This window comes from Mus caroli, chromosome 10, assembly GCF_900094665.2.
Source record: "Mus caroli chromosome 10, CAROLI_EIJ_v1.1, whole genome shotgun sequence".
NCBI lineage: Eukaryota > Metazoa > Chordata > Mammalia > Rodentia > Muridae > Mus > Mus caroli.
This window is the reverse complement of record NC_034579.1, coordinates 101,621,886-101,637,072: the sequence shown is the minus strand read 5'-3', so window position 1 is coordinate 101,637,072 and position 15,187 is coordinate 101,621,886. Positions and strand designations below refer to the sequence as shown.

The 15,187-nt window shown below is 38.6% G+C and overlaps 1 protein-coding gene across 6 annotated transcripts in view; it reads left to right on the top strand.

Annotated features, from left to right (window-relative positions):
* The window catches only part of Syt1 (synaptotagmin 1), a 507,387-nt gene that overhangs the window by 362,890 nt on the left and 129,310 nt on the right, over positions 1 to 15,187 (top strand). For 3 of the 6 annotated variants that reach the window (XM_021173816.1, XM_029482353.1, XM_029482351.1), the window contains 3 exons: positions 3,555 to 3,739; positions 9,299 to 9,412; positions 13,989 to 14,156. In XM_021173816.1, coding sequence (XP_021029475.1) covers positions 3,555 to 3,739; positions 9,299 to 9,412; positions 13,989 to 14,156 — 467 coding nt within the window. Of the gene's footprint in view, positions 1 to 3,554; positions 3,740 to 9,289; positions 9,413 to 13,988; positions 14,157 to 15,187 lie in introns of all 6 variants that reach the window. The other 3 variants (XM_021173812.1, XM_029482352.1, XM_029482350.1) reach the window with 1 other exon arrangement.

Sequence of the window (15,187 nt, the reverse complement as noted above, 5' to 3'; positions counted from 1 at the left end):
ACCTCCCTTAGTGAGGGGAACAATTCTCCCTTCTCTTCCAATAAAAGACCTACTAATGCAATTTGACTTTAAAATGGTAACTAATCTTTTCATTGACTGTATGTCAATGTTAATGTTCAGCTCACAAATACGCTATTAAAAAATAACCTAAGTTTTGAGTCAATAGGAAGTATGTTTCATTCATAGAAAAGGGATGTATTCAAATGTTTTTAAGTATATGCAGGTTTACAATAATAATGACCCTTTTAAGTGACAATCGTTTTATACCAGTTTACTACAAACCATCCAGTGTACTATATCACACAGTCAGTAGTCACACTGGGATTTACCAAATGTATCTAGTGATTTTACCTAAACATCTGTCAATGTTACTACTTGTAATAAGAGTGAATGTCAATTTACTAAAAAGAAGAAGAACAGAATAGCACACGTGAGAAGAACACAGTGATAGGAACAGGCAGAGAGATGCCAATGTGTGTAGCCTACTCACCACTTCCAAGAAGCAGGATGTACAAGAGATGAAGGGCTTTTCTTTCTGCCTCCCATCAGCCTAACTTAAACTATCATGTGAAAAAAAGTTTCCTTTGGCTTAATTCTCACGTATCTATTTGATCTTTGGTTCAAGAAATACAGGGGAAAAAAATAACTCATTAACTAGAAAATTAAAAATAATATTTTCAGAGTTTTCACCCTTGTATATTATTTTCTGCTGGAAGCCTTTAAGTTAGATGTTAAAATCCTGATTTAAAATTTCATTTGTCAGGAGTTGGTAGTGATAAACGCCGGCTGAATACTGTGCCAGTAAGCAGTGTTTTCATGGCCATGTATTCATACCAAGGACATTGCTCCTGGCCACATTTTAGATGGTTGTTTGTTTGCTTTATTGAATTTTTTTTTAAATGCCCTATTTTAAAAAAAAAAAAAAAAGGGCTCAGAACCAGACATGCCTTTTTCCTTTGTATGCTTTTTGTAAGTTACACACATTTTATCTGAGCAACCTAAAGACACTGAAATTCCTCCAGATGCTCAGTCTGTTAAGTTTCGCTTGGTAAAACTAGAGTGACAATGAACAACATTGCAGTGAAGATTAAAAGAAATGCTGTGGCTAAACGCATCTCACAGTGGTTAGACAACAGGAAGCAGCTTTCCAATAATCCAAAATGGATTCTATGAGGTTAGCTCACTGTACTGAAACTGAGCTGAGTGAATACCGCTGCTCATGCCTTCTTAGTAAACATACAAAACGTAAAATATCCCACGTCTCCCATTAATAAAGTAAAATTCTACTGTAAACACTATTCAAATCGTTTTATCTATTACTAAAGGCTTTAACAGTATTATTTACTTGGCATTATTATTGACTTTTTGGTGGATGTACAAAATAGAGTAAGGGTTGGTTTTTGGTTTTTTTGTTTTTTTAATTCTACCTAAAGGTATTAGTAAACTTGAGAAAAAAATGTAATAATTATATTTAAGGTTAAAATTAACCTGCACTCCAGATCAACTGAAAAGCAAACATAGCCATTAGAAATGCCTTAAGAAATGAAGGTCACAAAATGAGCCATTTTCAGTGGTTTGGAATCACCTCCACTTGGGCTCTTTCAGACTTCTTGCTACAACCCCATCTTCCCTCTCTTTAACCTTTTTTGATTAAATAATGTTCCTCTGCTCTTACCGCCTATTTTCTTTGTGTGAACTTGTCAAATCATCTCAGCCTTGTCTTTTGTAGTGTAAGAGGCTTCTATGTAGCTCTCTGAGAGACTACCACAAAAATCTGACCGGCAGAATAATTTATGAGATTTACAATGAAGGGCCATTATTAGCATTGTCTGCACTGAGCACACAGCACCTCCTCCCACCTCACGCCTGACAGGATTTTAACTCAGTCATCAGAGGTAGAATCAGCTAAGTGAAGGCTTAGGAATAATGTCATTGGTCCTGGGAGCTTGCATTGATTTCTACTGTTTTAAAAGAAGGCATGGATTGTTCAAATAGATTAAAGAGCATTGGGAGAACACGTCTTAGGGTGTGTGCTTATCTCCACCATTCCCACAAGCATTTCTGTGGCTATAAACATGGTATCAAAAGTGGTAATTTTATACATCCTTAGGTTCTTATCTAATATTCAATACTATGCAGAGTGGATGTCCTTCACCACAAAGCAAAACGCAGAGAGAGCACGCAAGAGTGGATTTTCTGTTTTGAAGAGAGGTTAATTTTAAGTGTTTTTACTTTATCAGAGTACTCCTGACTTGTGTTCAACCATCATTGGCACTAATGATGTTTGTGCGGCTCAAAGAAAATTACTCTTTTTCTTGCTATTTCAGTGCCCAATGTCTCTTTCTTATTACAACAGACAAATCTAATTACTTCTGATGAATCTGAAGAGCTGCGATTTGAATCATGAATAATTCCATTCCAGTAAAGTTAAATCTCAAATGTACCCATGGAACTTAGCATTTTATAAGTATATTACACATAGATGCTAAATAAGGAAACTCATAGCAGTTAGACAACTATAATAAAAAATCCTCCGTGTGTGTGTGTGTGTGTGTGTGTGTGTGTGTGTGTGTGTGTGTGTTTGGTATCTATTGTTATGTTAAACTGAGCCTATAAATCTACCTTCTCTATTACCCAAAACTTATCACTTCCTCCTCTCCATCCTCTGTACATTCTCACTGAGCTCTGCTTCAGGGTGTCCATCTTTCTTTTGATATATCTCTTTGTAAGTCTTGTGTCTCCTTAAAGATTCATGATGTCACTGAATCCTATGCCTTGAATATAAAAAGAAATGATAGCTACCCATACTTGAGTCTCTGCTATGTGCTGGATGCCATTCTAAGGGTTTTAATTGTTTTAGTCTATTAATGTTAATCAGCCACTATATTTTTCACTTATAGAGAAGAAAACAGAAATAACCATTAGCAACCAGGGAGGAGGCACACAGCCTCTGATGGGCCAAGCTCTATACATCTCTCCATGATCTATTCTCAAGGCACCAAGGTCGTATCCCTTGCCTTCAACACGGTTCTAATGTTTCCACTTGGTTTTCTATTTGTGTGATTACTATCTGCATATTCTACCATGCGGGAACATATTAACTCTAATGTTACCAATAAGGAATAATTCCAGTTAACATTAGTTAAAATTTCATGCTAGCCCCTGCATCTTAATACTTAATTCTTGTGAGACTCACTAAGCTACTTGCCAGTTTTATTTCTACTGAACAGATGAAGAGGCTGAGGCAGAGAGGAGATTTGTACAAGATGGCAGAGCCGGGATTACAGTGAAACTAGAAAACTGCCTGGCAAGCTACGTGTAAATGAAGAGTTAATAGGAAATTAGCTTGGATCCTATGGGAAAGGTGGCATGCTATACATAGAGGTAGAAGAAGAGTCCAGACCAGGTCACAGCACCGATAAAACCCTACAGATCAGTACCACTGGAGCAAAACAAGCGCAGGGGAAACCCAGCCGCAAGCGTGGATGTCTTGGCTGCATTTGGTTAACTGGTCCGCTGCTGATGTTCCATTTCTCTCTCTCTCTCTCTTCCAGTGCCACCGTGGGCCTTAATTGCCATAGCCATAGTTGCGGTCCTTCTAGTCGTGACCTGCTGCTTCTGTGTCTGTAAGAAATGTTTGTTCAAAAAGAAAAACAAGAAGAAGGGAAAGGAAAAGGGAGGGAAGAACGCCATTAACATGAAAGACGTGAAAGACTTAGGGAAGACCATGAAGGATCAGGTAATGCACCCGCCCCCTCCTCCCTATTCACAGAGGTCCCTGAGAATTCACCAGTGGGGCTGTGCTCTTTTCTGCAGATGCTTATAGACATGGACAACTTGGGGCTACTGTTGTTTTTGTAGAGATGCTTGGCGGTCCCTTCAGGTATGACCCAGTCTCCCAAAGTGTAGTGGAGACAGGTACAGTGGCTTCCACACAACGAGGTGTGGCTTCACGGACCTGGCATAATAAGATAATTCCTGAACATTTTTATTCCATTTTGTCATCCAGTCTTTCTGTCTTGGACAGGGGTTCTTTCTGCCTCCTACACTGCTCTTAGTCTCTGTTAAAGCTCTTCATGTACTTGGCAATGCAAACACTGCTCTGCACCCAGCCAGCTCTGCCATCAGATGCCAGAAATAATGTTAGATGTGGTAAGGGGAGATAGGATCCAGTCGTAAAGAACAAGACTGAGTCGAAAGACAAAATTATATTTCCTCAATTAGAGATCGTAATTAGAACCCTAACGTTGTTGATAAACTATGTTGCCTGAGCTGCCTTCCCATGCACAGAGAAGATGTTTGATTTCCCTGGCATTGCTGCCTATTTTTAACTAAGTTAACTTAGCTAATGTAAAGATTAATAAAAAGTATTAAGTGCCTCTTCATTTTGGGAATAATGCTTACATTAAATGTTTCTAAATAAAACTTAATTCATATGAAATGAGAGAATAAAGATTTTTCTTGGAAATATTGTTTTCTACCAAATAATTTAAAAGTTCTGTTAATGCCCAAATAGGAACCTGTGCAGGCAGTTTTTCTGATTGCTTTACGGTACTGATTACTATTAGCTGAGTCTTTAGCACATGCACCTAGGAACAGTTTGACCGGGACTTAACCCAGCCTCAGAGCCCACATGTAGCGTCCTGGGTTCCCACACGTGGACTCTCATATTCTTAACCCTCCTTCCCAGTGTGAGCATTCAGCTCCTTCTCAAAGACCCTGCAGTGTCTATGGACAGAACTTTCCCAGGGGTCCACGCCCCATCCCCTGCAGTCCAGCTTGGTTTCAGAGCTGTAGAATGGATGCGAAGTCTATTCTCCGCTTCTGAGGACTCTGGCCTGAGCTCTGGGTAGCAAAGATTCAATGTCTATGGCGGTTTCTCATCAGCCACAGAAGCTCACGTGCAACTGCAGATAACTAAGAAGGATTTTCCTCTTCATTTAATTTGTTAAGAAGATACTCCAATTTTGGCGTATAGCAAGTAGGATTTAATACTGACATTTCTTCCTTTTTTGGTTAGTGTTTTTTTTAAGACGGGGTCATACATTTCTTTTTTAAACATTGTATTAATAAGTATAGAGATAATTTAGCTTGGTGAATATGGGCTAGAAAAAGAATGTTATTTTAGCAATATGTTTGAAAAGAAAATTTTGAATAGTAGTACTATTATTTTCATAATTATTATAAGATTCAATTGTGATTTTTCTTGTGTCCTGGAATGAACACTTAACAGCATTGGTTATTTTTTAAGTGATAACTATAGCATTTCTTTCTAGGATAAGACTGTTACATTTTTATTTGTGGATTTGTTCTGTATGGTGTAATACTACAATTGATGGCATAATGCTATTACCCCAGTACACCATGGATAAATGACCAGGCTCTCACAGACAGACTTGATGGTGATCTTCCATCTATCCCATTCCTTTGGATGGTTTGGGGCAGAGGACTATAAATCAGATCATGAACTAGTAGAAAAAGCCAGTGATCGTTTATAATAACTTAGTTGATATAGCAAAGTATCTAGAATTTCAACCTCTTTTGGTTTTAATTATTTCAAGTCAACAATGTTAAGTATGCAGGGATTTAGCTAGATATAATTTTCTTAATCTTAAATGTATAGAATAAAATATGATTGGAATAAGTGAAATGTTTCATGGTGATTGTGTAATAATAGTATATGTTTCTACCAATCCTTACAAAAAAAATAGCTAACAGCTTTTGAATATGAAGGCTAAAGATGAAATCGAGATTTTTAGAAGAATGATCTGTCACATTGTGTCCCATAATCCTCCAAATTATACAGATTAGATTCACTTTTAAACACTTTGTTTTCAAAATATTTTAAGTAGCTTATCTCAGTGAACATGGGGAAAGGAAATAAGACCAGTGTATGGTTCTCTCACTTGAAGACAGGACAGATAGAAACATTTTTTAGATGATTCCTAAAGCTATACACGCTTCAGGGCAATCAATAAGTTTTTATTACTTCAATATATTCCAACCTCCCAGAAATTCAAATTTCAACACTCATGGCTATATATCTATATTAAGATTTTATAGCCCAGAAATAATTTTTTAAAATCCATCAGTGACTTCAAAACTAAACTCTATATAGTATATTTGTGTTCCAAAAGATTCATGTATTGGAGGGCTGTTTTTTTTTTAAATATCTTGAATCTTGAAATGACTAGCTATAAAGGGTAGATGATAGCAACTTGTAAAATAAGCAGCTTAGAGAGGTCATTTCTCCATGGTTTTCACTGATGTGCGTGGATATTTTAATTTTTATTTCTTCCTTCTATGTCCTCCTTATCTGTGTTGTGTCTCATGACTGTTCTGGATTGTCCCTTGCGGTAGGTTTCTTCTGCTACTAGATATCCCCACTCAGTGCTGGTGGCTGGGCTCCACAGCTGGTGGCTTACCATTCTGACATCAAAAGGCTGAACTCAACTGATCTTCAACGATGACGATTCATTTTAAACATGACTAACATGGGCTAAATAGAACAAGATTCAAGCGGTTTACTTCGATAGATAGGAAAGAAAATTCAGTCCCTTATGCCAGTTTTTAGTATGCCTTAACAAGTCCTAACTGAACAGTGTAACTTAGAATGAACAAATACCTTTACTGATGACTGTGGACTAGGTAAATATTGAATGCTAAAGCAAACCACAGGCATGCCCCTCTAAGCCTGGGAACTTTATCAAAGCCCTGATGTTCTCAACAAAACTCTCCTGTTACAATCTGCCTGACTTCCGAGATACTGGCTTATAAGCTTTATCACCTCAGGTGGTTTTTGTTGGTTTGTTTTTCCCTATAGAGGGAAAAATATTGCTCTCAAGATATTATAATACTACTGATTTAATAGGTCTGGATTTAATGTGATGTACAGTGTTTGTCTTGATGAGCTCAGTCCCTAGGACAGGAATAGACTTCATTTTGGTGGTGAACAGGAGCACCGAAAATTAACAAAAATGTAGTCCCATTTAATGAGAAGTAGTTGCAGAGATGGTCTTGTACTTTCTATTCTGGCAAAAACCACTTAGGGGAAAGGACATTTACTATCTCAGCTATTTCAAATTGCATTTGGCTGAAACATGATATATAAATTGTCAGTTCTGAAAAGGGACTTTTGAAAAAGTATTTAAATTCATAATTTGTTTTTGAGACAATGGGGTGATCTGTAGGTATTTTCAGACAGTGGGTACATTTAAGGATTTTTCTATTGTTTTTTAAAAAAATCAAACTACTAAAACCATAATTCCTGTATGTGCACCCTGTAAGGCAGTGCTAAACACTATCCATAGCTAGGGTTCTCAGGAACAAATGGAGGCCACTGCCTCAAGTGGTCTGTTCAGACTTAGTCATCTTCATGCAGTTTATCAATGACTGCTGCTTCATGCTTTGTCCCTTAACAAAATTACTTTAATATTCAAGGAAGTGCCCAAGTATAAATTAATGTTTCCAAATTAGATGGTATAGGGCTAGCCACATTTGAAAATGGTAATTTTCAATTTTTCAGACTTGTAGACTCCTGAGATGTGTCAAAAGGCACAAAGGATGACACACTGGTGACAACAGCTCAACTCTGTTCAGATGTTCTTCTAAGCAGAGAGCAGAACTAATGAGCTCTGTCAGTCTTGCTGCAAATGGATTTGGGGGATCATTGTGGGGGTTAGCTTCAAGGAGCGAGACTGGAAGACAGAGGTTGCTATTTCAAGCACCACAAGTTCTCACGGTGCAAGTGATGAGGGAGGGAAGGAGGCCCCACTGAGAATACTGACAGCAGAGGAAACGTCCATGTAGACAGGCAGGAAGAACAATATGGAAAAACAGGGTCCGGTGGCCCTGGGGCCTTTACAGCCTGGCTAAACCTCTCATATTCGAGTTCTGTAAGACTTCTCGAAGATCAGCCCAGGAGCTGACTATAGACAATAGTAGAGACTCTTTAACACTGTCAAAAATACAGTGTAGTCCACTGCTTGTCTACTTGCAGTTTCGAGTTCTGTGAGATTCTGAAGCAGCAGACACACAACAAATATGTGACAGCTAGAGAGAAATAAGTAACATGTTCTCCATTAAAAAGAAAAAAATGGCAATCTAAAAATAATTAATAATAATAATAATAATAATAAGCAAGCAGAATGTACAGGCAGCGACCAGAACAAAATATGTGAGTGCTGATATAGATACCTTTAAATGTTTCAAACATACTAGTGAACAGGGAAATGGAACTTTTCATAATTTTCAATTTGTGAAGAATGACCATGCACACAGTATACGTTTATCTGAGCATCCCCATGGAGAAATCTTCCAATTATAAAAACCTTTGTAGTAGAAATATCCAACACAATTTTTATATTTTAGGGAAATGTTATATACTTTTGATTTTGAAATTTAGAAATTTTGTGTATTTTATGACATAATTACCTTTCAAATACTTTACTTTATATTCTACCTTTTAGATTGAAGAATATTTCTTTGTTTAGACTAGGTTTCCTAAGTCTAGCACCATGGCCCTTGTTCTTCAATACAAAATGAATTTTATACCCATATGAGGTTTTTTCAAAAATGACAAACATTACTCTTTTGTCTTTGGTATTATATAATCTCAGATCAGTTTAATTCAGCCTAGCTTTCTGAGGAGCAGTTATGGAAATGAAATGATAAAGTTCACTGAAAATGAACTGAACTTCTCTCTACACAGCGTTTGCTGCTGGTGTGTTTTCTCCTTTTTTCTTAAAAGTTCCAATCATAGATGTGAAAACACAAAGAATTTACATTTTCTGAGGGTCACTCAGCCGTCTTTGACAGAAGCAATAAGACAGCAGAAGGCCATGCATTCCATGTGACTCTCTCCACTGCATGCACCAATGATGTTTTTCATGATGCTGAGCACCACTGCAGCTCCGAGAATGTGAAACCCAGCCTGGATACAAGCATGTTCATCATACTAGAAAAAAAAAAAAAAAAAAAGAGGCAATGTAATCTGAGACAAGATAATTCCAAGTTGACATTTTCCTTGCAACAATGTCATATCTTTGCTTGCTATACTCTCAGGGGCTTCTTCCATTGCTTCCATGTTGCTTGCTGACTGGGGGGAAAGACTCATGCACAAGTGAAATTAAAAGACATGTGTGCATTAGCAGCCAATGAGAATGTGTCAGACAAATAGACATCCAGCATCTTAGTGCTTGCTTCAAACAGCTTGGAGATCTAACTATATGGCCAGTTTCATTTGGACTTTGGTGAAAATTCGTTGGGATTTCTTTTTTCCTCCTCACAGGCCCTTAAGGATGACGATGCTGAAACTGGACTGACTGATGGAGAAGAAAAGGAAGAGCCCAAGGAAGAGGAGAAACTGGGAAAGCTTCAATATTCACTGGACTATGACTTCCAGAATAACCAGGTCTGAGGGGAACATGTCTAATTCCATTACATTTTCTGACATTGCCAAGTAGGAATTGAAGCAAGATACTCCTTAAAACATTTCGTTTGCTGTGAGCGGAAAATGCAATTATCAAAGCTATTGATGAAATCATTCCTAAGTACAGGCAGTCCCCTAGCTGCTAATTTAACTTCTGGTAATTAGAATTCACAGTATTCAGCCGATTACATCTACTCGTGGCACTGACAGGAGGCAGGCAGAATACAAATTAACTCCGAGGCATCAGTTGTTGCTTAGAGCTCCCAGCCAGTCCAGTCGCTATAGGTCCTGCAGTGTGCATAGAAACAACCTTCCTCGAACTATACAGATTTAGATCCCAAACCACACCAGCTGCCACCAAAGCCCACATTTAGAAAAAGAAGTTTGAAAAGCTATGAAAGAATTAAAAACTGGCTAATGCTCTATGGCTTTTTTTAATTCACTTTACAACCCAATATATCAGCCCTCCCCCAAAATACCTCTATCTTACTCCTACACCTGACACTCCACTCCCCCTACCCCTCCTATCCCACACATCGAAGTTGCTGCGGGACTAGGCACATCCTCTCCCACTGAAGCCAGACAAGGTTGTCATTTACGGGAGCAGAGCCACAGGCAGACAAGAAGGCAACAGGTTCAGAGATAGCCCCTGTTCCAGTTGTTTGGGGGCCCCTTATGAAGACCAAGCTGTTCATCTGCTACAAATGTGCAGGGGGGCTAGGTCCAGCCCATGCTCCCTCTGTAGTGATTCAATCTCTGGCAGCCTCCAAGAGTCCAGATTAGTTGACTCTGTTGGTCTTCCTGTGGAGTGCCTGTCCTCTTCCAGTCCTTCAATCCTTTCCCCAGTTGTTCTGTAAGACTCTCTGAGCTGCATCTACTGCTTGGGTGTGAGTCTGCATCTCTTTGCACTGGCTGTTAGGACTCAATGGCTTTTAAAGGCAGAGATACTTTCTATGTAGCACTGTAAGTCTAAGTGAGACTCCCATAGTGATGAGATGGCAAGTTTTTAAAGCAGAGATGAGCAGCTTGATTCTCAGAGCCCGAGGAGGCTGCCCAGAAGTGGCAAAGACTAAAGACTGCAAAACATCCATCCCTACTTCTGTTTCTCAAAAAGGGCTGAAGTGCTATAAGATCAGTGACACCAGCCACTTTTCACTGAGTACCTATTATCTGGGTAGCTCAAAGTGTGGGAAATGCCTTTGAAAACCCTTTTAGATAAGATCCACAATATGAATGACGATTGCTCTACTTTCTGGATTGTGAGAAGAACACATAGGCTATGTAAGTTCAGGATATAGCCCTTGTTCTACCAGAGAGTCCAGATCGCTCCCGCCCATTTTGCACCCCTCCTCTTTTACTGGATGACTTAGAGTTTTACTGCTGTAGCCATGACCAAGGCAGCTTTTATTAAGGACAACATTTAATTGGAGCTGGCTTAAAGATTCAGTCCATTATCATCTAGGTGGGAGCATGGCAGTATCCAGGCAGGCATGGCTCAAGAGGAGCTGAGAGTTCAACATCTTGTTCCAAAGGCAAACGGGACAAGACTGGCTTCCAGGCAGCTAGGATGAGGGTCTTAAAGCCCATGTCCTCAGTGTCATACTTCTTCCAACAAGGCCATACTTCCTAGTAGTTCCACTCCCTGGGCCAAGCACATTCAAACCACCACATACATAGACTTGAGCACATGGGAGCCATACCTAACCACAGTATAATAAAAAATACATTTAGTCCAGCTTCCAAAGTCCCCATAGTCTATAGCAATCTCAATAATGTTAGATGTTCAAAGTATCCTCTGAGATTCACCTACAGGGGACCGCCAACAGCTCCAAACAGCATCTCTATCCAGTACTCAAGTACCATTGGGTTTGCTGGATTGTAGTTCATTCCAGATGTAGTCAAATTAAGGACCAAGAATAACCATCTTGGTGAGGAAGGTTGGGAGCTCAGTACAATTACTGGAATCCTACATGTGCTACTAATAGCCTGTTTGATGAGCAGTGAGTGATAAGAAAATCAAGCATTAACACTCAGCTTTGATGTCGAATGTCCAAAGTCAGACTGGAAGCAGTTGCAGTCATTCTGAATTTTATGTAGGAACTAACAGTTCAAGTCTTTGAAGCCTGAGAGTCCTCCCCTTGAAGGATGTCTCAGACTTAAAACTATTTTTAATTGATCTGCTACATTATAGTCTGGCTACTTATTTTATGGTATAATTTAGATACCTATGTATTATTTTTAAATGTACATACATATATACATATATATTATATAAGTATGTATTTATATAGGATCATAGGTAAACCATTTATATCTTATAATTATGTAAATATATTTCAGGTCATTTCTACTACTACTGTCAAAATGTGAGCGTTAGGAGTTAGTTGGAAACAGAGTAATCTATTATTGATATAGTCCAAGAAAGGCAAAGATTATCTTATATTACATTTCCAGGGAGGTTTCCAGGGTTTAAACCTCTCTTTATATATATCCATTTAATATTTTCCTCCATTCATATTGCCCAGTAGAAATCTAGTAGCATCTTATACTGCTTAGGTGTTATTTTGAAACCTCTAAATATTTTGTATGTATGTGCACTGGTGTGTATAGTGTGGCCATGGAGGTCAGAAAGTGTTGGTTCGCTGAAACTGGAGTTATACATGGTTGTAAGGTGCCATGTGGGTGGCTAAGAATCAAAATCCAGTCCTCTGGAGATGCACCAAGTGCCATCTCTTCAGCCTAATCGTACTTTTAAGAATAGAATTGATTCTGTTTTACTCAAAAATGATGTGTATAGTTATTACTCTGTTTTCGGCATACATTAAGTCCAAAATATGTGTTTTGTTATGATGGTCTAGAAGGTTATAGTGATAAACATTTATAAATATCATGCATTGGTTTTAATTCCAACTCTGTTCTTAGCGAGTTTTAGTCATCAAATGGTTCCTATGAGTCAGGGAAGGTTAAATCTGAGGAATCTTGTAGACAAAGCTGTAGCCAAATATGAGTCTTTGTCTACCAAATCCAAAAAGTGGTCTTAAAATGCTTGAATTAAGAAGCTTTTGGGGGTGGGAAAATGGAGCATGTCTCTCTTAGACAGAAGTTAAAAGGACATTGGAAGAAATTGTTCCATTCTCTAATGACAAGATATCTAAGTCTCTAAACTACAGGTATCTCAGTAAAAACAAGGGAATAGAATAGTACATTGCCACACAAAGGCAAGTGCCAAACGGAAGGATAACAAACCAAGAGACAGTGAGCTTGGCTAACCATGTGCTTTTAATCTAGTGCCTCCAATGGCCTCCTGGACCCTGTGTTTCTGTTCCTGTACCTACCTCCCAGCATCCGTTGCTATTCCTGAAAGACAAAGCTACAAACTAGATAAGGCAGCTTTAAAGTGGAAACAGTATATTCCTTCAGGGTAGGATCCAAGTTAGAAATTGATTGAGCCAACCAGCCAAAATGTACTGCCTGTAATTGTTTCTAAGGATGAGTTAGTCACCCACTCCATTGGCTGTAAAGTCAGACCCACATGTTCGGGACTTGTAGAGTAAGCCTGTGGAGTGTCTGAATTTACTGAATAGTGTTTACCTCAGTATCTAGATGAGTTGGTGGATCCAGAACCTGCAATAATAGGATTTCATTTTGTTTCCTTTGCAAATATATTAAATAATGGTCTGGTGGGGCTCGTGCTTGGAATCTGAATACTAGAGAGACTGAGGCAGGTAATTTGCCACAACTTTATGGCCAGCCTACACTACAGAGTAATATTTTTACCTTAAAAAAAGGCACATTAATATTCTCAGTGAAAATGAGAACTTTATTTGTGGGGAAAAAAACACATTGCAGATAAAATTTCTATATTAGGAAAAAAATCAAAAAGTTATTTAACATGAATATTCAAGTCTGTAATTCTCAGTTTGAGAAAACTTGAATTATATATTTTATTCCACATCCTATATTTAAATGCAAACTTTCTTAGTTAATTATTCAATCATAAGCTAAGGTTTAAAAAAAAAGTAGATAGCATACAAGGATAGGTCAAGTGGGATAGAAATGTGAAGCTCTCAATTTTTATTTCAAAATACTAGTCAGTGACTAAGAAATTTCTATTTAGCTGCTCTGTGACTTCAGAAAAGAATAAAAAAAAAATCCCTGCTTTGCAATTGCAGGCTAGCGGTTGTTTAACAATTTATTTCCACTTACGAAGCACAAGCTGGAAGGAAAAACAATGCACAAGAGCTTTCAGCAACTGGGAAGTTATTTGATTGCAACCCTTCTGCAAATATGAATTCCATATTTAACTGTAATCAGCAACCTTTTAAAAGCCTCTTTTATATGTGAAGCTAGGCTTCCTAGAGCCCGCATCTGTCATAACTCGGTTTCTAATGTTTAAAGAGCTCACTGCATGGACCCTCTCTATTCCGGTGCATGCGAATAAAAGTTTCCTAAAAGCAGAGGGAGCAGGGGGACATCACAGTGTGCGCCACTGTGACCCCATCGGCCCCTCTCCACGTGCTCACCCTTTGTGTTACTCGTTTGCTGTCATTCATTTCAGCTGCTGGTAGGAATCATCCAGGCTGCTGAACTGCCCGCCCTGGACATGGGAGGCACATCTGATCCATATGTCAAAGTTTTCCTGCTGCCTGACAAAAAGAAGAAGTTTGAGACAAAAGTCCACCGGAAAACCCTCAATCCAGTCTTCAATGAACAGTTTACTTTCAAGGTAGAGTTTTGGAATCATAACTTTTCCCCTATGGTTTCAGATTAAATACGAATTGCATCCTGACATGCTTAAAAGCATATGCATCAACAGCTATCCTAGGACCCCTCACAGTTACATTCGGAATATTTTACACTTTAACTCTCAGTCTAGTGAAGATTCGGTGTTGCAGGCTTTGGCTGTGTCATTTCAGCATAGAATGTAGATCTTTCAGTATCAGCATCACCCCTAAGAACCCAAGGTCTAATCCAGGTATAGCTATGAACTCAGACACTACACCCCAAAGTCTCTGAAAACTAGGCCAAGCCTGTACGGCCTGTTGCAGTCAGAATGGAGGAAGCTCTTCTCCAATGCTTACCTTAGTTCTGCGGGGAGGTTTGAACATACTCAAGCCCTTCCTCCTAGCAATAAAAAGGTTATAGGATGCTCTAGCATCTATTCTTTTCTCTAGGCTCTTCTCTGATGCTCTTTGTCATGTTGAGACACATCAGTTGACAAACAATAACCAAGGGACATTCTGACCCTAGAACTACTCATCAAAGTGACATGCCCTGAGAGCCGCAAGGCACCTAGTAGCTCTTCACTTGGAGGCCTTCATAAAAACGGTGCTTCTGGTGGAGATGTAGAATTGTTTTAAAATGTTTTCCTTAGAACAATACATTTCTGGAAAATGAAATTTCTGTGAATATGCCAGCAGGCTGATTCAAAATTACTCCATCCAGCAGCCAGGCTTAGCAATAATGTGAGCCTCGTGTTGGCAAACATTCCGGTGGGAAATGAAACGGGGGCATGAGTCACCTCTTCAAATCTTGTTTGCAGTTTAGTGAAAGAGCAGCAGTTTTCCTATTCTTTAAAGGTTTTGAGTTTTAAAGACATAATCCCTTAGTTTTTTCTTTGCCCGGAAATAGCATGACCATGAAAATAGCAATAATTAGAGCCTGAAAATTCTTGCCTTAAAAACAAGTCATTATAGGCCCTATACCAAAAAATGTTAAATATCAATTAGTTAAAATCATATAGATAGTAATCAATAG